General features: G+C 44.6%; 1 protein-coding gene across 1 annotated transcript; it reads left to right on the forward strand.

The window, feature by feature from the left end:
* The first annotated feature begins 395 nt into the window (after positions 1 to 395).
* specc1la (sperm antigen with calponin homology and coiled-coil domains 1-like a) lies at positions 396 to 18,347 on the forward strand. The gene is made up of 16 exons (XM_079270051.1): positions 396 to 529; positions 5,391 to 5,553; positions 5,650 to 5,779; positions 5,885 to 7,554; positions 7,980 to 8,187; positions 8,418 to 8,491; positions 9,009 to 9,184; positions 9,529 to 9,692; positions 9,800 to 9,921; positions 10,464 to 10,554; positions 11,347 to 11,436; positions 11,560 to 11,716; positions 11,972 to 12,074; positions 13,721 to 13,837; positions 13,934 to 13,993; positions 14,715 to 18,347. The coding sequence occupies exons 2-16, from the start codon at positions 5,428 to 5,430 to the stop codon at positions 14,802 to 14,804; spliced, it is 3,378 nt and encodes a 1,125-aa protein (XP_079126177.1). The 5' UTR covers positions 396 to 529; positions 5,391 to 5,427; the 3' UTR covers positions 14,805 to 18,347.
* The last annotated feature ends 3,564 nt before the right edge of the window (positions 18,348 to 21,911 follow it).

Consider the following 21,911-nt stretch of genomic DNA (forward strand, 5'->3'; position numbering starts at 1 on the left):
CCACCAAAACAAAAAGTGTTTTTTTTAATAAAAAATGGATTTAAGCACATGTCCACATATCTTAATAGTCTTATATTTAAGGTGTTTGATATTGTAGAGATATTGTAAAGATGTATGTAAACTTTAGAAGGGATAATTCTTGGTAACTTTGGCCAACATGTGCCCACTAACTCTCCTCTTAATTGCAGAGGGTGTGAAGGTGTAGTCGACTTGGTTGAAGAGAGGCGCTGCAGACTTTTGGCCGAGCTTCTGGAGTCATTTAGGAGCACTAATAAACGACCCACTGGATACTGAGAGATCCCGGAGGCAGTAAAGTGTCCCCCCTGTCCAGAGGGTGATGCTGAGATGATGCAACCAGAGGAGGGGGAGAGAGGATCATCCGGCTGCTGCCAACAGAAAGAAACTCACGAAAGAAACCGATGCTGCCTGCAGTCTGAAGTTGTTTAATGAGCGAACTGTTAGCGCCGACAAATGACGAGTCATCGGACATTTATCAACGTCTCAAACAGAAACATTAGGAGAACCTCAGGTATGAATATGTCATCTTCGTACTGACAGAGCGCTGTCTTTTTACCGGCTATGCTAACATCGTTAGCACCGATAGCATTAGCAACCTTAGCTTAGCCATTGCTTAACTAACAATTGAGGTGAATTAACTGCCTGAAAAGAAACGGACAAACCTACTCTGAAGCTCCGTTGAGTACGGAGACTCGCTTTGTTTGTTTTAAACCGCAAACAATTGCTGTTTTAAGCACCATCAAACCAGATTGTTGGTCAGCTGTCAAGCTAGGAGAAATCACTTGCACCTATAATAAAGGAAATTTCAAAATAAGTTATGAGGTGTTGACATGTAGCCTCAGTGTCGTTCATAATTAACTGTGGTAAACACAACTTTATTTAAAATGTAAAGTTATTTAAGTTTAACTGCAACAGTCGTTTTGTTGACTGTACATTTGTCACACAGCTTTTGTTTGTGGTGATTTTAAATCAATTCTGTGATACATTTCTTATACTTTTCTTGTGATACATTGGACTACTTTAATACTCTGCACATCTTTACAAGGCTTACGTTAACTATAGCTAAATATTTTTAAATGATTTCACTATTGTAAGGTATTTACACCGTTTTGACTCTTATAGTAAATTGGAAGTGTCTTGGCTCTTACTATCTGCAGTTTAACTCATATTACAGCAACTGTACTTTACGTTATATCATCTAGTATACCTCTACTTTAACTCTAGGTATATAATCTTGCTCTGTCAGAGTTTTGATAGAATAACAACATTGTCATGAAGGGTTGTGCTTACGTGTCTCGCTCTGTGCTTTTGTTTTGAAGGAGTGTGGCGAAACAGGAAGTGAAATTACTGGCATTCCCTGCGTGCCTGACCTAATGGCTAACTAGCTAGCTGTGTTATCTCCTTGGTTTTAAAGTTGATATTTTGTCGATAACATGATTGAACCATCGTATGCTCTCTCCATATAGTGGGTTTGTTGTCTTCATCTCAAAGTGTTGATTGGTGGAAGCATCTGCTTGTGTGGTTGAATGACACTCTGTTTGGGCTAACGTTAGCCGCGCGACTGCTAATGTAGGTGTAGCCCAAGAACAATGTAAATGTGCCACCCCCCTGAGAAAAGTCAACAGTGAAGTGATGTTGCAGCATGTCAGTGGCCTTTGGGCATACGATAGCAGAGCTGTGGCCTCTGTTGAGTATCTTCCTAAATCCTCCTCTCTCTCATACTCACTTCATTTTAAATCTCCCCTTTTGGCCACAGATGTTTCCCAACTTTCCTGGAAATGGCTTAGGAAGAGCAATATTTCACAGCCCTCTTTAAATCAATGTCTTGGTAAATCTGACTTATGAGACACGCCTTGGCTCTGCCTGATCATTGCTTTGCTCTTAGATAATCTTTTCTTTTTTTGGGGGGGGGGGACACTCTCCAGTCTTGGGAACTTTGCCCCGAGGTGAGAGTAAATAAATAAATGTGTTCCCAAGACAGCCTAATTGGTCAGGTTTACACCCATTGGTTAAATGTATTAAAGATGGTTCAATTAGTTGTGGTAGGCAGGACTCCTCACAAAAACGCCACAGCTCAATCATTTCTTTACCGATACAAATATTAATGTCAGCCTACATCATAAAAAATGGCTTGTTTAATTGCATTCCAGGCTTGTGTATTAATAGGCATATTATTATATAATGAAATTCAAGGTTTGACAGTGTCTGCTCTGTCTCAGGCAGACTGGTGCCTGCTTGTCGTTGTACACACACTCACCCTTTTTAGTTTGTTTTTTCACTGGAGACGCCACCACAGGAAACTGATGTTATGGCAAGGAAGTGCCTCCCCGCAGTTAAAGCGTGAATAAGGAAGGCGAGCAGGGAAGGGGCATTAATGAGTTACTAGACCACTGCCGCCATCATCACAGATGTTGGTGTATACGACGGTGGAGTCTGAGAGGCTAGTCTGTATAAATACATGGTATATGTATTGCAGTTATTGTTTTAAAATTGTCTAAAGTGGTTCACACACACACAAACCCTTTTTTGCTGTAGATTTTCAGAGTGAGAGAGTGAAGGAAAAGGCAGCTGCCTCGGCCCCATTTAGCTGCACTTCTGGTCCACAGCCTGTGCTCCCATGTCTATTCACATCCAATGAAAAGAGATCTGCCTTTAGCTAGCTGCTCCCTGTTTCAGACATCTGCTTTGACACACATTCAGCTATTCAGAAAACTGGCTGCAGTAGTTTCTGAGTGCACATGTCAGTGCTCTGGGAAAACGCCCTGTCAACCGTTTGTTTTATGAATAAATACACGCATACGTAGTCCGTACGGCGTTATGTGCGCAGATAAGGCTGGGAAGTATTACATAGAAGGTTCATAATATAGTGTGAAGTAAGCTGAGTCCTATTGATTGTCCTGTAGCCTCAGCTGGAGACGATATTCGCCTGGTGGCATGTATGAGTTTAGCAGCTGCGTTGGTGCTCATACACGTCTTTGTAGCCCTCAAATACGTAAGAAGACATGCGCAGCAGGACGGTCGAAGTGCTGGTAAGACAACAGAAGCTTCCCAGACATTCATTCATAGCTGCGTATATAAGTTAAGATGACCTGTCGACATACAAAGTCCAGGTCTGGGTAACATGTAGTGAGACCTGTTCAGACATGAGTATGGCCACAACATAAAGCTTCCAAGTAAGGTGATGCCTGTGGGGACGCAGATGTTCAAACTGAGGAGCGCAACCCAACAAAAGACCCTGACTGGGGAAAGATGCATGGTGTCGACGTAGACTTTATATTCATGAGTGGTCGAAGAAGTTGCAGATACGAACATGCTTCAAAGTATACTCTGAAAGTTGAGTTTGTGTCATAACCATAACCCTGCTGTCTGTTTTCAGGGACTAAAATCTACCAGCTGAGACACATTATTCGCCATTTCCTCCCCATGAGGCGGGGAAGATTGTTTCTTTCTAACCTTACACATAACTGTCTGTGGTCTGATGGCATGTGACCTGTGTTTTATTGTTGGAAGAACAGTTGGCGTGTTATTTTGAGTGAAGATTTCAGGTCCTGCAACTTCAACTTTTTTTTATCTTGAAGTCCAGTCAAACTCTCCTCCGAACTCTTCCTGAAGGCCAGGGCTGTGTGTCTTTGTCGTCTGGTCGTATGAATTAGGTGAAGCTAAACACTTCTCAGCATCTACGTCTCTGGAGGCCAAGGTTAACCTGACAGAAACGATAACCAAAATAAATATCGCCACGGGCAGTAAGAAAATGGATGGTAAGCCAGTATGCTCAAAGTGGACGAGTCTGTGCAGGATGACAGATTTAAAGTAACATCTGTACCAAGAAAACACAGCTGAGATCTATTAGAGAAGTATTTGATTTTGAAGAGAGTCGAGTTGTAGTTTAGCAGCAGGTTATTTTGGATTCTCTGGAGAGAGAAGGTTGACAATGTATGTGGCTCGGATTGGAGCTATTGTGTGCCGATCACCCCCGGCTTTATCAGACCTTAAATATTGATTTATTTTCGCTGTGTGTGTGTGTAGTTAAGATTCATGGAAATGCTTCAGTCTGCGTATTGTCTAAACATTTGTGCTTCTCACAGGGTTCTGTTTAAAGTCTGATTTACTGCGAGTTAGTGATTATATGTATTTCCATATCCGAACAATAAACCTCTGCTCAGGAAAACAACAGACCTCAGAGATGGATTGTCGCTGTGTTCCCGATGCACAATAACTCACTTTGTTTCCTCTCAAGAGCCTTCAAGCTAAAAAAGAGCTCCAAACCTGTGCTAAAGTACTTACTCTTTGTCTCCAGCTGCGCCACAAATCACTTTTCTTGCTATCGTGGCATCGAGTCAGGTTCTCCTCAGACCTGGACGCAACATGCCAACAATACGGAATAAAGAATAAAGTTTGACACAAGCTTTTGTGATTTTGGTTACAGCCAGTTTCACTGCCAAATGAACAGCGTTTTATAGGCAGCAGATGCATCCAACATAGCTTTAGGTGCTTCATTTGAAATAGTTTGAGAGAATCATTTTTTTGTCATTAATTCAAGCCACATTTTCGCAACAATGCACGAGGCAGCACACCAGATCACGCTCAAGAATGTGCTGCCATTAAATAGTTTTAGGAATCTTTTCTGGGTCGTCGAGTTGTTTTAAATCGAGAAACGGTAATTGTGAACTGGAATGATCACATCTTGCACGAACATGGCACCAAATGATTTCTGGGCCGTGCGAGATGATTATTCAGTGCATCAGACCGGTTGCCCGGTAACACACACTCACATTTTTTGGGCTCGCTAAATATGACTGCAGTTGTGTCGGTTTGAGCTTTCACTTTGATCTGAGAAGGAATCTACTTTTTGTTTCCTTTTTTGGGGCTCTGCGGCTTATTGTTCTGCACCAGAAAAAGACGGAAACACTCCGTCCTGCCCATCTTTGTCCATGCAAACCACCCACACTGACCAAACGCTTTATCGGCGCGGTCGGTGTTTCAGCTCACAGCCGAGTGAAACTCTGAACTGACTGAACCATCACAAACACACGAGAGCCATCTAGTGGAGATATCGGTTGGCCTTTTGAAAGCCTCTATTTCAATGTCCGCCTTTAGAGTCCGGTATCAGCCCTAAAGCTTTCAACAGCTTCCAAATGTTACTGCAGTGACGGGGATCGGGAGAATAAGCAAAGGAATATCCTATCTAGAATAAACCACAGATAGGAAAAGGTTTTCTACAAGTGCTCAGCTATTCAGTGTGGTCTGTCTCACCGTTTCCTAGTGTTCAGGGAATAGCCTCTGTGGAAAGAATTCCTCCTCCGTGGAAAACTGGAGCTATCACTCTGCGCACTGACATACATTACCTTTCTCCTCCCCTCCGTCGTGCACAGATTGAGCTGTAAATGTGTCGGCGTCACAGAGCTCAGTATGAAGAAGTCGGTCCGGCCAGCGGTGAGTAAGGTGAGCGGAGATCGAGGGAAGGCGGAGGCCACGGCGACGTCTGGGACCGGAAAGCCTGCAGCCAAGACCAGCACCACTGCACCGCTGTCGAAGGTAAGACTCGTCACGTGGCCGACTACATGCAGGTGTGAATTTGATTTGATTTTCTTGTTTGTAAGTGAGTTTATTGGTTTTTTTGTGTGCTTTCAGGTGAAAAGCAATGATGATCTTTTAGCAGCTATGGCCGGAGGATCAAGTAATGCCGTCAACAAGACCAAGAGGACCGCCTCCACCGGGACTAATGCTAGCAACCTAGACAGCAAGCCGAAGACCTCGTTCGGTAATATTCTCCGCACATATTTGAGTTTCATCTTTCGTAAGTTGTTTCACTGAAAATGTAAAGATTACTTCTTTTTTTTTTCTCTCTCTTTCCGCCTCTTACCAGGTGCTTCATCTAAGCGGACGGCCACATCGATTTCCAAGGAGCCAAATTCGTCACGAGACCGTCTTCGGACATCCAGGACCTCCGCCAATAAGAAGCAGTTGGTCTCCGGGACTGCAGCGGGGGACACGGCCTCGGGGAAGCGCTCGCGTGGCCAGCTCCTGCCAGAGCCTGATGGCCGTATGAGCAAGTCTAAATCAGACGGCCAGATCAGTGATAAGGTGGCTCTGGAGACCAAAGTGAAAGACCTGTTGGGTTTGGCGAAAAGCAAAGATGTGGAGATCCTCCACCTTCGCAGCGAGCTGAGGGGCATGAGGGCCCAGCTTGGCTTGGGAGGGAAGGAAGCGCCGCAGCAGGAAGAAGCTGGGGAGGAGGAGGAAGAGGAGGAGGAGGAGGAGGATGAGGAGGAGGTGGAGAAGCCCCCGGTTTCAGCCATCACAGCAGCTGACGTGGAGTCCACTCTGATTCTCTTACAAGAGCAGAACCAGGCCATCCGAGTGGAGCTCAACCTGCTGAAGAATGAGAACCGGATGCTGAAAGACCGGCTGAATGCGCTGGGCTTCTCTCTGGAGCAGAGGCTGGATGCGTCCGACAAGCTGTTCAACTACGCCTCCCTGAGCCCGGACCTGGCCGTGGGCAGCGGGCAGAGTGATGGCGGAGGAACGGGTACGCTGACCTCCTCGGTGGACGGCTCGGCCCCCGGCTCTCTGGAGGATCTGCTCACGGGACACCACCACGGAGGCTCAGCGGACAACCTCGACAGTGAATCTAGCGAGGTCTACCAGGCCGTCACCTCCAGCGACGACGCCCTGGACGCCCCCTCGGGAGCCTCCTCGTCATCCGAATCGGAGTGCGCGCCCAGCAGGGAGCGCTCGCGGAGGGGCAGCAGTGACAATGCCAGCGAGGTGTCAGTGGCGTGCCTGACGGAGCGCATCCACCAGATGGAGGAGAACCAGCACTGCACCGCCGAGGAGCTCCAGGCCACGCTGCAGGAGCTGTCCGACCTGCAGCAGATCACCCAGGAGCTGAACGGCGAGAACGAGCGGCTCGGCGAAGAGAAGGTGATCCTCATGGACTCCCTGTGCCAGCAGAGCGACAAGCTGGAGCTGTACGGTCGACAGATCGAGTACCTGCGCTCCCTGCTGGATGACCATCACATATCGTACGGACTAGAGGAGGACATCAAGAGCGGCCGCTACATGGAGCTGGAGCAGCGCTACGGAGACCTGGCAGACAACGCCCGCTTTGAGAGAGAACAGCTGCTGGGGGTTCAACAACACCTGTCTAACACGCTGAAGATGGCTGAGCAGGACAACGCCGAGGCCCAGGAGATGATCGGAGCGCTGAAAGAGCGCAACCACCAGATGGAGCGCATCATGGAGTCCGAGAGACAGGGTCGGGCCGCCATGGGGGCCGCTCTAGAAGAGTACAAGGCCGCGGTGAGCAGTGACCAGGCGGAGCTGAGCCGCTGCAGAAACCAGCTGGACCAGGAGAGGCAGAGGGTGGCCGAGCTGTACTCCCTTCACACGGCCGGGGATAAAAATGACATCTGCCAACTGCTGGAAGGAGTGCGTCAGGGGAAAGAAGAGGCGGAGGCCAAGGCGGCGACGTTGCAGGAGGAGCTGAAACAATCCCACAGCGAACTCACCCGGCTGCAGGAGGCTTTCAGTAAGGTGAGATGAAAAGCGAAAGAGATTTAGAGATGTCTAATCGCAGGCTATTACAGAAATAGTGTGTAGGGCATCAGTTTCCTGAAGCCATAGGATGCTAAATTTAAGTGTTCGGCCTAGATGCGACTGAGAGGTTAATTGTCTGTGGCGCAGAGCCAGATTCAACCTTGTAAATGTCACAGATTCAGCATCCAGGTCTCTAGAGTCTACCTTCCTGTTGGTACCTCTGCAACATGGCACTAAGCAGAGGATGTACTTAATGCACACACTGTACACAATACATCTCTATAAATAACTGTGTGACACTGCTGCAGCTTTGTTGCACATTAGTCAGCTAATTACTTCGTGGCTTGTTAATGAAATGAACGATACAACTCTTCCTGTGTGTGTGTGTGTGTGTGTGTGTGTGTCTGTGTGTGTGTGTGCAGCTGGACAGGGATTACAGGCACTTCCAGGAGCAGGTGCAGCAGCAGATGGCCGAGCAGGAGCGCGTGCTGGAGAAGCAGCGCGTGGAGCTGCAGGAGAAGGAGACCGAGATCGCAGACATGAAGGAGACCATCTTTGAGCTGGAGGACGAGGTGGAGCAGCACCGAGCTCTCAAACTCCACGACAACCTCATCATCACGGACCTCGAGAGTAAGCGGGCCGAACACACGGACCAGTGTAAACTCGTTGTGGTGGTCCGACTTTGACTGACTTTGTAGGTTAATGCGCCCTCGTGTTTGCTGGAGCAGCCAGTAAGAACCAATGAATCCTGTTTCCTGGCACCATGTGTTTGTCAAACTTCCTCTAACTGTGAATCTTCAGTGTAACACTTGTGGTATTGAGTCAAACGAACATGCATTTCATTGATATACCTGTTTCAGACTCGGTGAAGAAGCTGCAGGACCAGAAGCACGACATGGAGAGAGAGATTAAGATTCTTCACCGCAAACTGAGGGTAAGAGTGCTGCAGGCGGGTAGTGAGCGATTTGAGGGCAGACATGCAAATAATACTTGGCATGAAGCTCTTTTGTGTTAGATTGCTTCATCAGGAGAAAGGAAGACTGCACATGAAACTGCAGCAATTTTAGGCCGGTACTTTTATGTCGACACTGGTTGAAACCATAGACTGTATGTAAAGATGGACGACGCATCTCCACTTCCTCCCATTGAACAAATGTGAAGCCAACAATATTGCTGATACGGGCGCTGCCATCTTGCGCTGGTGCCAACGTCTGTGCAGTAGTGATCGGGGGTGGAGCCACACGCTCGAGGTCCCGCCCATACACTGGCCAAACCCAATCACGAGCCAACCATGATCAAATTGACTGTTATGTTATAGAAACTCGTTATTCGTGTTTTCAGAAACGTCATCTACGTGATGTATGTAAAGATCTTTGTATAAAGTCTCTTTTTGGAACAGACAGTCATGGTTATTGAAAGTTAAATCTCCTCTCGTGTGTGTGTGCGTGCAGGAGGAGTCGATGGAGTGGCGTCAGTTCCAGGCTGATCTGCAGACGGCTGTCGTCATTGCTAATGACATCAAGTCCGAAGCGCAGGAGGAGATCGGAGACCTGCGGCGCCGGCTGCAGGACAACCAGGACAAGAACGAGAAGCTGTGCAAGGAGCTGGACGAGGTCAAGACCCGCAAGTAAGACCCACGCAGAGACGCTTGGACGAGCTCCAACGGTCACGCTGACATCGTCTGTCTTGTGTTTGTACAACAAACGGGGGAAGCTCTAACTTTGCTTATGCGATTGTGATTCATGGCGCTCGGTTACAGGGTTTGCATCCATTTATCTCTGCTGAATCCCACAGTTGAAAAATTGCCTTTTACAGAATAAACTATTTATTTATACTTAGAATTTCCCCATAGCTGTCGCTACAGCATGATATAAACCCCAGAATAAGATCCTTCCTCCAACCATGATGTAGAAGATGACAGCGTAGGAGTTGTGAGTGTGCATACTGAGCAGAGTACTGTGTGTTTCCCAGGCAGGACGAGGAGCGAGGCCGAGTGTATAACTACATGAATGCAGTGGAGAGGGACCTGGCTGCTCTCAGACAGGGGATGGGTCTCAGCCGGCGATCGTCCACCTCCTCAGAGCCCTCGCCCACCGTCAAAACACTCATCAAGAGCTTCGACAGTGCCTCACAAGGTCCACACAGAAGGAACTTTTCTCCTGACGCAGTTCATGACATCAGGAGTTGTGGACCAGGTCTAAACTGAGCTGTTTGTGTTCGCTCCTTTTCGCTCTTACTTTAGGTCCACCTTCCAATGGGAGCGCCCCGGCGACGCCAACAGCCACGGCCGCTCCGATACCACGCACCCCCCTCAGCCCCAGTCCCATGAAGACGCCCCCAGCAGCTGCTGTTTCCCCCATACAGGTACAGGACAGGCTTCACGTGTACCGTTCGCATTTCATACTTCTCAGTGGTTCGTTAGAAGCTTCATTGACCGCAGTGTGAGAAGACATTAAAGGCATTAAAAACTATGTAAGATGGAAAGCTTGTCATTAACAAACATGATTTTAAAAGACATAAATGTAGTTCAAACTAGAACTGACTTGATGTAAGGTTTGGTTTGCAAAGTTCTTGCACACCTGAAAGTCTTACTGCCGGATCTAACACTCGTGAATGAGGATCAAACAATTATTGTTTAGTGTATTATAGTGTGTTTATTAATGTTCAGTCTGTGTGTTTTTTAAAGAGCAATTCAAAACTGCTTTGTTCCGGTGGGTTTTTAATTGTTAGTATTAATAGTTCAGGCTGTGAAATCACCAAATTTAGAGACACTTGGTTTTCTTCGGACAGCAACAATTCATTTTGCTATTTAGAAAAGTTGTATTTACACGTTTTAGATTGTATTTTTCTCAATTAAGACCACTTGCATGATTTGTAATACGGAAAGCTGTTTTTTGTTGTTTCAGAGACACTCCATCAGTGGCTCCATGTCAGCAGCCAAGCCGCTCTCCTCCCTGAGTGATAAGAGGCCCAGCTACACGGACATCACCATGCCAGGTGAGTCAGCCGTCGCAGTGACCGTTTGAACGCGCTCCACACGCCGTAGAGGGCAGAATAATGTGCTGGTAAATATGGGCCACACACAGTGCTCTGCCCTCCGCTACACGTTTGTCACAGTGAACTAAGGACCAACGGGAACGGACCTCCGCTCTCTCGTGAAGAATGACTGTTTTTCCCCTCAGAGGCCTGGAGTTGACAGTGAGCAGGTTTACTGTATGTTGACCTCATGTTTGAGTTAATCAAAACACTGGAGTGGGACGATAAGAGGCAAAAGATGAACCACCACGTAATCTAGAATTTCCCACAGTTCGTTCTCACCAGTAATGAGTTCAAGTGTTTTATGTGAACGTGCAGACTTGGCCATAGCCTCCGATGTTCCATTTATTTTTCTCTGAGTGATTGTTTTCTCGCTGCCTCGTTCCTCTGTATTTCCTGAGGGGCTGGAATGTGGCTCTTTTATTGACCCTGTTATCTAATTCCAGAGTAAGTCCCTTACAGAAGCACCATATCGAGGGCCAAAGCACAAAACCTCCGATCTGCAGAATTTTCTGATTGCCGGATTTCATTTTGGATGATGAGAACAAGGAAGGCTGTTCATATTCAGTCTGTTTTAAAATAATCCCGCCCTTTATTGAAACTTAATTTAGAGCATCATGTTGTAGAACCTCTTCCAACTTGCACCAAATGATGGAAAGATTGCAAAGATCCTGTCTGCAAAATGATCCAAGCATTTTTCAGACAGGAGGTTTTGCTCTTCGGCCATCGATATGTCATGTGATGTATCCACAGCTGAGCACCTTCTCAGGGGAACCTCGGCTAGCCGGCCTCCGTCTGTCCACCAGAGGGTCCCCAACATGGACTCCACCAAGACAATATCAGGTCAGGGATGCTTTCTGAGTTAAACAAACGTATTTTAAACCAGCTCAGTCGATAGTTTAGTTTTAAGAAACCGGTCTTTAATCGTGTACCCCCCCCCACCCCCCCCCCCCCCATCCTGAGCAGTGTCCCGCCGGAGCAGTGAGGAGATAAAGAGGGACATGTCTGCTCCAGATTCCTCCTCAACCTCCCTGATGGCTATGAGTGCTGCCTCCTCCCCGCTCTCCCTGTCCTCCTCCTCCCCCACCGCCTCCATCACCCCCACAGCACGCAGCCGCCTAAGGTACCACCTGCTGGGCCACTGACTCACCTGTGTGTTGTACTGATATGATACGAGTCGCTCACGCTGCCGGTTTAAAGTCCGTGTTTTCATTCTGGTCAGTGATTTTAATCGGCCGGTTTGACTTCATCTCTTCATACGTCTCTCCGAGCTCGCTAAGCAAACATGCTTACCATGTAATCTGCTCGCCTCACTGACTTAGTAAATCTGTTAAAACTGAGTGTTTGCTCACACGTGTCTTCTGTGTGACTGCTACAGAGAAGAGAGAAAGGACCCGCTGTCAGCACTGGCCAGAGAGTATGGAGGCTCCAAGAGAAATGCTCTGCTGAAGTGGTGCCAGAAGAAGACTGAGGGTTACCAGGTAGGTCCCTGGAAGCTGATCCGATCCCACATAATGTTTCTAGAACTCTTCCCCAATATGTTGGGAAGAAGCTGGCATTAAGTAACAATGATGTGTAAAAAGGTTTTACACATCACGGCCTGTTTACAGGAGTTTGGGAGAGAGAAAAAAGGTTGTATGAAGCCTTTTGTAATCTGATTACCTGCCTGAAGTGATGAGTCTGTGTTTGTTGGGTCTGAAGAGTCAAAGCAGCGGCTACAGAAGAAGGCAATGCTGAATTCAAAAAAAGGGTCATTCATGGCAAGATGGAGTTCCCTGGATCAAATATGGCGACGCAAATATGTATTTCAGTGGCGTGTTGCCAGTTCCCATCAAAAGCGACAACAAGATGAGCTTCAAAAACAGTTTTTCCTTCCACTGGTTTGAGTTTTATGGTAGTATTCTATATTTTGTACCACATGTCAGAAACTGATGTTTATGTTCGTAGTTAAAATCAATGAATCATGCAAAATAAGAGACAGAGGTTTTTCTTTGATAGTATCAGAGCTGATTGTTGTTGTTTGATCAGTACATACTGTCAAGAGGGTAATCATTTTTAACACTTGACTGAATCTGTAGCAGCTCCCTGAGCTGTACAGTGACTGTGACAAAGCATGAACGTTGTCCTGGTTGATTTGGCGACTCCTGTGGTTACTGGTGGTACCAGCAAGTACAGTTTAATACTACAGTTCCCAGAATTCTGGAGGCAGCAAACATGACTGAAAAACAGTAAAGATGGATTACATGCTGCATCATTTCCTGTGAATCTCTCGTACATACTTAAGTAGCAAATTACAAGTCGGCGCGGGAATGGCGGACTCCGCCACCAAAAATGAAACTTACTTTATTGGTATTGTGAAGAAGAAAATGTAAATACTTTTTGTAGAAGAAATTCAGACCATGGGTAGAATCAAACGGTGGTTTGAGGTCATTCAAATCTTAAGGATTAGAGCTTTGCCTCTTTGGAGCTGAAGTGCGTCTCTGTCCTCGTCTTTCCTTTCAGTCCGGTGTGATGGTGTTGTTGTTGAATGCAGTTTGAGACTGATTCAAATCGAAGCTCGCCTGTCTAAACGTGTGCAGAGATAATAAATGTGAAAGTTAAACCTAGACTGAGCCACAGGTGTGTCACTGCCTCTTGCCACATTGAAGCGATGTTTACTCTTTTTTTAAACTGATGTAGGTTGTGGTTACCATGACTCTGCGGTTCCTCTCCAGGAAGTATGCAAGATTTCACACATCCTGCAAGTTAGCTACCTGACAAAAACACGAGGCTATCTCTGAATCATATCCAGATTATAGTTGAGGAGACTCTCTTGTCGAGTTGCATTTAACCTTAGTGGTTGTTTAAAAATCACAGATTTACAGCCTCCGCAAAGGTCAGCAGGCAGTTGATGATGGAAAAGATGATAAATATGATATGGATGAGTACTGTTGACACGTCATATAAAATCCCAGGTCTGTCAACAGATCAAGCTGCAGGTCTCTGTGGTTAAATCATTTTAAAGAGTTCCACGACAACTGAATTTATACTCGGCTCAGATCGGACCCGCAGATTGGTTTTCTGTTGACTCTTTGTTCTGTCGAGTTAAGTCAAAGTTTACGTGGCTGATCGCCGCTTTGTTTTTCAGAACATTGACATCACGAACTTCAGCAGCAGCTGGAATGATGGCCTGGCCTTCTGCGCTGTGCTCCACACCTACCTGCCCGCACACATTCCCTACCAGGAGCTCACCAGCCAGGAGAAGGCAAGTAGAGCCCCCGGGAAAGCCCCGACCTTTAGGCCACCACGACTCCGTCATCGCCGGTGTGTTAGTGTGACTTTGACTCTCTTCTTTTCTCAGAAGAGAAACTTCACCTTAGCTTTCCAGGCTGCAGAGAGCGTGGGCATCAAATGCACTTTGGTAAGCTTGATACCAATATCAAATGACTGTATTCTGATAAATATGAGAGAAAACAAAATAATGGGAAAGAAGGAAAATCCAGACACAACTTTGGGTCAGATGAAATGCCTTAATTTGGACATTATGTTTACTCAGAGGAATGTGGCCATAAATATGTTTCCATCTGTCTTTGATATGTCCCCCTTACTCATAATTAAATATACTGACATTCTAATCATTAACCAGATGAACTACAGTACATTTTTCATCTGTATCGTGTGGCGTCTATACAATAATAAAGAGACCCAGGAGACGATTAGCTTAGCAAAAAGACGTGTGTGTGTAGTAAATGAGATACAACATGTTAACTATTTAGGTAGGCAGAGTTTGTTGGCTTTGGAAAGAATCAGGAAAGCTGTCTTCATGCTAAGCTAAGCTAACCCGCGGCTAGCTGTAGCTTTAGCAAGTGATGTCAGTCTTCTCGTGTAACTCTCAGGAAGAAAGAACTTTTCCCAAAATGTCAAACTACGACTCCTTTTTTTTAGGAGAAATACAGAGGAAAGGTGTTTGTTAAGGGGTTGAATACATATGTGTGGTCTGGTTCATCAGTATGTACACAATATTAAATTGTTATATTGTCTTGTTTACATTATCTAGGATATACTGCAGGTTTTAGTGGGACAGACGTCTTCAGTTTAGCAGTGAGTTTTCCTCCTTAACTCTCTCTCTCTCTGTGTTCCAGGACATAAATGAGATGGTGCACACAGAGAGGCCGGACTGGCAAAGTGTCATGACTTATGTCACAGCCATATACAAGTACTTTGAGACCTGACTCCGCCATCTCACCCACCCTGCTCCTGCAGCACAATCAGAGCCATGCCAGCCCTCCTGAGCTCTCAGCAGCCTCTCAGACCCACGAAGGACTGGTATACCTCACTGCCCCCCCCCCCCCCCCCCCCACAAAACACCCAGTCACGCTGCATGTCCTCAGTATTAAGCAGCATTAAACCTGAACCTCACTGGACTCACACAGGGATGCTACATCCTTCCAATGCAGCGTAGCGGGCGCTTTGTGTTGCCTGTTTGTCTGCTGTTACACGAGTAAGCCATGAGCAGTAACTCTGGTCAACCAAGTCTGGACTGACCTGCAATCATCTCTTCCTTTGGTTCACGCCTGAAGGAGCTGCATGAGAAGCGTCTCAGTGCCTTCTACCTGGCTTTTCTTGGCAGATAATATTCCTTCACCCGCAACCTAGTTTCCAGGGGAATTCCTGCAATATCAGACTTTTTTTTTAATTTTTTTTTATTGGTTGTGAATAATTTTCAGAAAACATCAGCTTCTACAGAATAACAAACCACAAGTCAGAGATCTTGGAATTCCCCGGACAACCCTGAAAATACAAAAGACAGACGCAGCCTTTTTGCACCAAGTCTTCCAGACGTGACGGTTCGATACAGGTGCCTCTCTCTTCCGATGGATAAAAGTGCCTGTGAGAGTTGTGATGCAGGAGACCAGGATAAGAACGCTCTCTCTCTCCCTCTCTATGTGCCAATCCTCCACAGAGGCCGGCAGTGACTTTTCACTACAGTTTGTGAAGCTGAAGATTTCGGGAGTTGTTGCCAAATATGTTTCCCAGCCTTGTGATTGTCGATTTCTGATGCTGCAGACAGCGACTACATCAGCATCGGGTCGTGACTGACAGAAATATGCCATGTTCTACGACACTACTACACACTAAGCAGCACTAACGCACTCGTATGATGCTTGTTGTACACCGCTGTGTATGGAGTTGAACACTAATGAGTGTTTGCATTTTGTAGGCCTGCATTTGCCGTCTTAGACTTCTTTCATTAGGCACATACATGCACACGGCATCATTCCATCGTAAACCAAAATATGAGTGAGTAGTATTTAGTCTTTAGCTAAAAATGTGTGTTTGATTGACATTCAAGTTGTGTTTAGATCAGAGAGCCTTAAACTTTAGAGTCTAATTAGAAAAATAGATTCAATGCGGCGCTGCATTAAAGGAGTAGTTCAACTTATTGGGAAATACACGTATTCACTTTCTTGCAGAGCGTATGAGGAGAAGATTGATTCAACTTTCATGTTCCTGTACGGTTAGTCTGAAGCGAGGACAAGGAGCTGGTTAGCCTAGCATTAAAAAAAAGCTCACTAATTGACATGTTATCTCTTAATTGTCACTTTACTCCTCGAGTCTGCTTAGAGGTGCTCGTTGGCAGATTTAGTTCGTACAAAGCCCGGCTAGCTGTTTCCCCTCTGGTCCCAGTCTTAATGCTATGCTAAGCTAAGCTAATCACCTGCTGGCTCTAGCTTCATATTCAACGCACAGACATAAGAGTGGTATCGTCTCCTCTTTCACCCGGCAAGACGGCAAACAATTGTACTTTCTAAAATCTTGAATTATTCCTTTAACATCTATCATCATTTCTAGCTCAAAATATGCAGAAGTAATTGGATATTTCATTGCGCCGTTGACTTCTGTTGTGTGTGTGAATACTGATGCGGTGTTAGACAGGTAGTTTTTGAAATTCCTAGTCTGACTTACAGTTACTATAGAGATACTTCGCAGCACACAATGTCATATAGTTTGTGCGATTTCAGTCTGCAACATTAATGTTGTGCGTATCGCTTTAAGTCCCGTTATTTAGTATTTACAAGCATTATACGAACATGTAATCAATGGTTTATGACCATTGATTTAAGAGCTTTAAGGACATTTTAAATGTTTAATGATGTATAGTTTGTCAGCAGTAACAACTTCTCCAATGAGACTTATTTATATCATTACAACTGTTTCACTATATTGTCATTATTTATCTGTTAATATCCTACACTTATGGGTGTCCACGGGAGGAATTATAGTTGTGGACAAATACATTAATAAACACTTAAATATGCTTACAGCTACATTTTATGTAAATGATAAGCCTTTTATTCAACGTGTATATGTGTATATACTGCTTTGAAATGCTAAATAGGGGGATTTAAACGAAAGTGCCACCATGTTGTGCTGTGTGTTTATCGGGCCTCGACATACCAAGTTCACTGTATTTATTTTGCATGGTTACCAATCGTTGTAGTGAGGTCATTGCTTTATGTGTGTGTGTGTGTGTGTGTGTCTGGAGTGTCAATGAATTTACTTCACATACAGTACGTAGCTGCACTGAGATAAGCTTTTTGTATTCCGCACTAATTTCCTGCCTTAACCAGTTCAGCCGAGGCTTCTGCGAGTGAAACTGTGACATTTCAAACCGCGGTGCACTTTGCTCACCGGGCATTGTGTCGCAGGGTGGAAACGGTCACTGAAACAAGGTCCTTCTTGTTTGAGCCCCTTGAGGAACACTTACTAGTGAGTGATTGTCATCAGCCGTGTCTGGTGGGTTTGGACCAGATGAGGCTGCCAGCTGGCATCAATGGCAACATCAGATACGACATCGTTGTCCCGATTTAGAAGCACATCCTGCCAAGCCGCATCAACACAGTGTGTACAGCTGCAGCAGACATTCAGTGGTTTAACGTTCGCACAAGAGCCTGCAACAATGACCGTTTTCTTTATTTTCTTTGTGTGTGTGTGTGTGTGAGGTATTTAATGACATTTGAAAGCATCGGCTCTCTGTTGATAGTGGTTGTGTGATAACATGTTGCTGAGGATTGCCAGCCAACAGTTTTATTGTGTGTTCCGCTCGGTTCCCACGCCGGCCCACGTGTTTTATTGCTCCCGTCAGGAACGTGTGAGAGCTACAGAAAGAGTTGAAGCCTCTCCATCCTGGAAGTGGAATGTGTTTTTGATCACGCTTCAGTGATCCTGGGACTTTACGAGGTCCAGCGTGTGCCGATATGTAGAGTGATTGATGAACGCGAGGAGAGACCAGACGGCTGGCAAAAGCTAGGAAGCACATTCCACCTCCACACGATGCCGCCACGAGGGACATGTTACACTCTTTGGGACCTGAGGTGTGTGTAGCTTTACCAGAACGAGCAAATGTGAACAGTGCATTGTGTCTTTATTGGGTCCACTTCATCACAATACATTTATTTTTCTTTGTGTTTACTTGAAAATGCTCTGAGAATTCCACTGAACCTGCTTTAGTTTGTCTTTTTTGTTTCCATGTTGCCTTTTTATTTTTCCAATCCATGCCGCATTTTGTTTTTGGTGTGATTTTTATTATTTTTTATTTTTCCTCATCACACTACATGCAGTGCTGAAATGGTCCCTTTGAAAGGGTAAAGCTGAATGAATATGTGTGTGTGTGTGTGTGTGTGTGTGTGTGTGTGTGTGTAAAGGGACTAAGCTACAGTATTAAGTGCACATTACGATGATAATCAGCAAGAAATAAACGAAAACAACAAATTCCGTCTTGTTTTGCTTAATCTTTTCTGGGACCATTGAAACGGACTCGTTTGGTGGTTTTAACTTCAGAATAGCCGAGATGTAACATTTCTAGTTGACTCACAGTTGCAGGGACTGAGGACAATTGTGAGGCACTTAATTCATCCAATCAGAATCAAGAGAGTGATGACACTGCACATGCTCTGTAGGATTCTCTCTCTGTCTGTGGTGAAGGATCATTTCACGGTGTGAAAGTTACTTTTTAGATGTAGGCCTACAGTGTTTTTCTTCTGCTGCCTAACGTTTAGTTGACTGCGAATTTAAACTTCAGTTGTATCGCTCGGTTATTGGTTTAAAATAAACATGAACTGATGCTAAGCTTGCGTACCAGATTTTGGCCCAACAACCACCTTGTTTGTCTCTGTTGATATATTTTGTTTGTTAGAAAATGAACATATTTCACTAATTTCATATGTAAAATTACATTTAAATGGTGTGTTAAAATACATGAAGTAACATACTTTTTGAATACAATTACGTGTTTTATATCTGTTGAAACAATATTATATATTGACAAAGTAGTACTACATATATTTTTGAAGTGCTTTTATTTGAGACTGTGTGTTAATATAAGGGGGACATTGTACCACTGACTTCCTGCATTCAATTTAGTATTGTCCTTCGTACAAAATATATCATTTATATTAATGGTGTACTCTTGTTTCTTATATCGAAATATGACTACCAGTGTATTTCAAGTAGTTTATGAAATGTGAGGACAATTTTATTTTTTTACAATTGTCCCTAATCTCCCCTAATTATTAAACAGCGCACTTAATTCAACAGTAATTAGACTGTGACACATGGCGCTCAAAGCCTAAAACGATGATAAAAGGGATAATTTGTGTCTCGGGTTTCGACACGGATGCAACAAGTTGTATTGTGTGTCATCAACGGACTCATCTGAATACACAACAGGCTTTTAACTGATCCGCCCCCAGGAGTGGAAACACACATGCTCATATCAGGCTGAATATGTTTCATGAGGGAGGAGTGTGTGTGTGAGTGTGTGCGAGAGGAAAGCGCTTCATCCGTCTGAAGTCATTCACTGAAGAAGCGCTGTTATTTCTTCCAGCGCGAGCAGACTAATTCTTCATCTTCCGGACTTATAACCAGCACGGGGAAGTGAACCGGTTCTTTATTGACATCATTCAAGTTTCTAACTTGTTAGTGGGAAGTGAAACCGGTAATTTGCGTGTTTGTTTTTTAGAGCGAGTGTGTGTTTTTTTATCACCTCTTATCATTGCCGGAAATCCTCTGTCTGCACTGTGGGCATCAAGAAAAAAGGTGAGTCATTTTATTTAACAAAAAGCTTAATTAATTATGCATTTTGAGTGTTTACATTTATTATACAGTGAATGAGGTTTCTGTCAGAGTGTATGCATGCAAAGATGTTATATCGAACGGTAGAATAACATGTTGCGCATAGAAAGCGTGCAGAGCAACGGGAGCTGCGTGCAAATCATCAGAGAGCATGTGTTGAATCAAGGTGATGTGGGTGTTTGGTTTCCCCACCTGTGAGAACAAAAGCAAGCAGGACTTAACCTGAGGAGAATTCATTGCAGTGAGTTGCCCCACTGCATTCCTGTAAAGGCACTATAATGGCCGGATCAAGCTGTTTGGGGTCCTGGGCCTAAGGTTTGATGTTGGGCCCCGAGTAAACTCTCCCTTAATAGCCTGAGCCGGCGGCTAGAAGCTAACGGTGCTAAAAGTGCAAACAGTGCTGACTAGTGTTCACCTGAGAGGGGAGCCTGATGGCGTTATCAGCTGTAACTGCTGCATGAGCCAAGTGCAGAGTGGCGTTGATTAGCTAGCCAGTCATGTAATAATAATAATAATAGTCATTTTATTTGCATAGCACTTTTCAAGCTGGGAGCACAGAGTGCTTTCCATAGACAACAGATCGATACCAATACAAAATATCAAGAAATAACAACCGCAAAATAAAAGCACACAATTTAAAGACCGTATAAAATACGTTTACAGATGAATCATCCCAAAGCATATAGGGTAGGACAGGTGAAACTGTCAAAAATAAGCTTAAATTCAAGTGGTTGCACAACAGAGCTATATCTAAATGAATAAATAAATATATATAAATTAATTGTCAGGGTAAAAGGCAAGTCGGTAAAAATATGTCTTAAGACGGGATTTAAAAACGGAAACGGTGTCAGCAGATCGGATGCTAACTGGAAGACTGTTCCAGAGCTGAGGTGCCAGTATACCGCAAACGCTCGATCACCCTACTACGCACTACAGAGCGAAAGCATGTGTGGCCGGCCCGGCTGTGTAAACAGAGCACAGAGAAGCTGGAGTTACAGCAACGCGGCAACCTCCAGGTCAGAAAAGTGAAGCCAACGCTGAAGTGCCTTAAACTTGCATTCTTTCTAATGGCCATCAGGGGGCGACACCTCTGGTTGCAAAAAGAAGTCTGATTGCATAAAAGTGTATAGTTAGTAAACATTGTCATGTTCATTTAGTAAATCGTCGTCCCATTTATAGTGTAATAAATGATAAAGCTGGGTAGAATAGAAATGTACTTTATTCATCCCCAAGGGGAAATTTGTCCAATTTGCTTCAGGGCGTGGCTGTCTTGTGATTGACAGGTCGCTACCACGGCGATGTCTGGTCTGGGAGTGGTCCGTGTTTTAGTCTTACAGCTTTAACCCTTTCATAGTGCATTTTAAGGTCATGAAAGTTAATTGTAACACTTTAGTTGCCTAAAAATGTCTTATTCAGCGTTCGGTTGCACTTAGCTCCACCCTCTCGTCACTTCTGGTTGCAAAATTCCAGATGCTGACAGCCAAAATGCCGAACTTGAGGCTTCCAAACTGTAATCCACAAACCAGGTGACGTCACGTGTTTGATTCTATACTGATGCTCTGAATTTTTAATTTAGTTCCCTAAATGATAATGGGTCATTATTATAAGATCTCCCAATCTGTTCTGTAGTGACTCATCGTTATCTAGTCCTCCATGAGGGAAGTATTTATTAATGATTCATAAATTACATGTATGCTATGAAGTCGATCCTGATTCATTCCTCCCTTGTTTCTCAATTAATCATTAGCTACTCTTTAAAAATGGATTATCAGATACTGATTAACTTATGGTTCACTTGCAGTTAGTTCCTCATTTATTTCTTATTTGTTCAAAAATAGATTGATGCGTAATGAACCCGGGGCTTTGAGGCTCTGGAGCCTGAGGCAGCCTGGTTGGTCAAACAGTCTGATAATCAACTGTGTTTTCATGTTCAAGCCTAAAGTAAATTTACCAAAAAAAAATGTATTCAATTACAAAGTCAGGTTCTGGCAAGTTTAAATACACCAAGTCTAAATGAAGTCAATCAATTATTGAAGTCAGTAGATGAAGTCTAATACTACTCTCATGATGTCTCTCATATCAAAGCGGCTCTTCAGATTACAAAAATATAAAACCGTCCTTCATTTGTAGTGTTATTCTCAATAACTTGTCTCAGAGTTTAGCTCGTGGATACTTCAGTCTTGTCAACAGAGCTGCTGTTGGAG

The sequence above is a fragment of the Melanostigma gelatinosum genome (assembly GCF_949748355.1).
Source record: "Melanostigma gelatinosum genome assembly, chromosome: 6".
NCBI classification, from domain to species: Eukaryota; Metazoa; Chordata; class Actinopteri; order Perciformes; family Zoarcidae; genus Melanostigma; species Melanostigma gelatinosum.

What these genes read in the sequence shown, in the direction of transcription:
- specc1la (XM_079270051.1), top strand. Translation starts at nt 5,428, where the DNA reads ATGAAGAAGTCGGTCCGGCCAGCGGTGAGTAAGGTGAGCGGAGATCGA. An exon ending in TTCTTCACCGCAAACTGAGG is followed by an intron (nt 8,492 to 9,008) that starts GTAAGAGTGCTG and finishes GTGTGCGTGCAG; the next exon opens with GAGGAGTCGATGGAGTGGCG. An exon ending in CTGCTGTTTCCCCCATACAG is followed by an intron (nt 9,922 to 10,463) that starts GTACAGGACAGG and finishes TTGTTGTTTCAG; the next exon opens with AGACACTCCATCAGTGGCTC.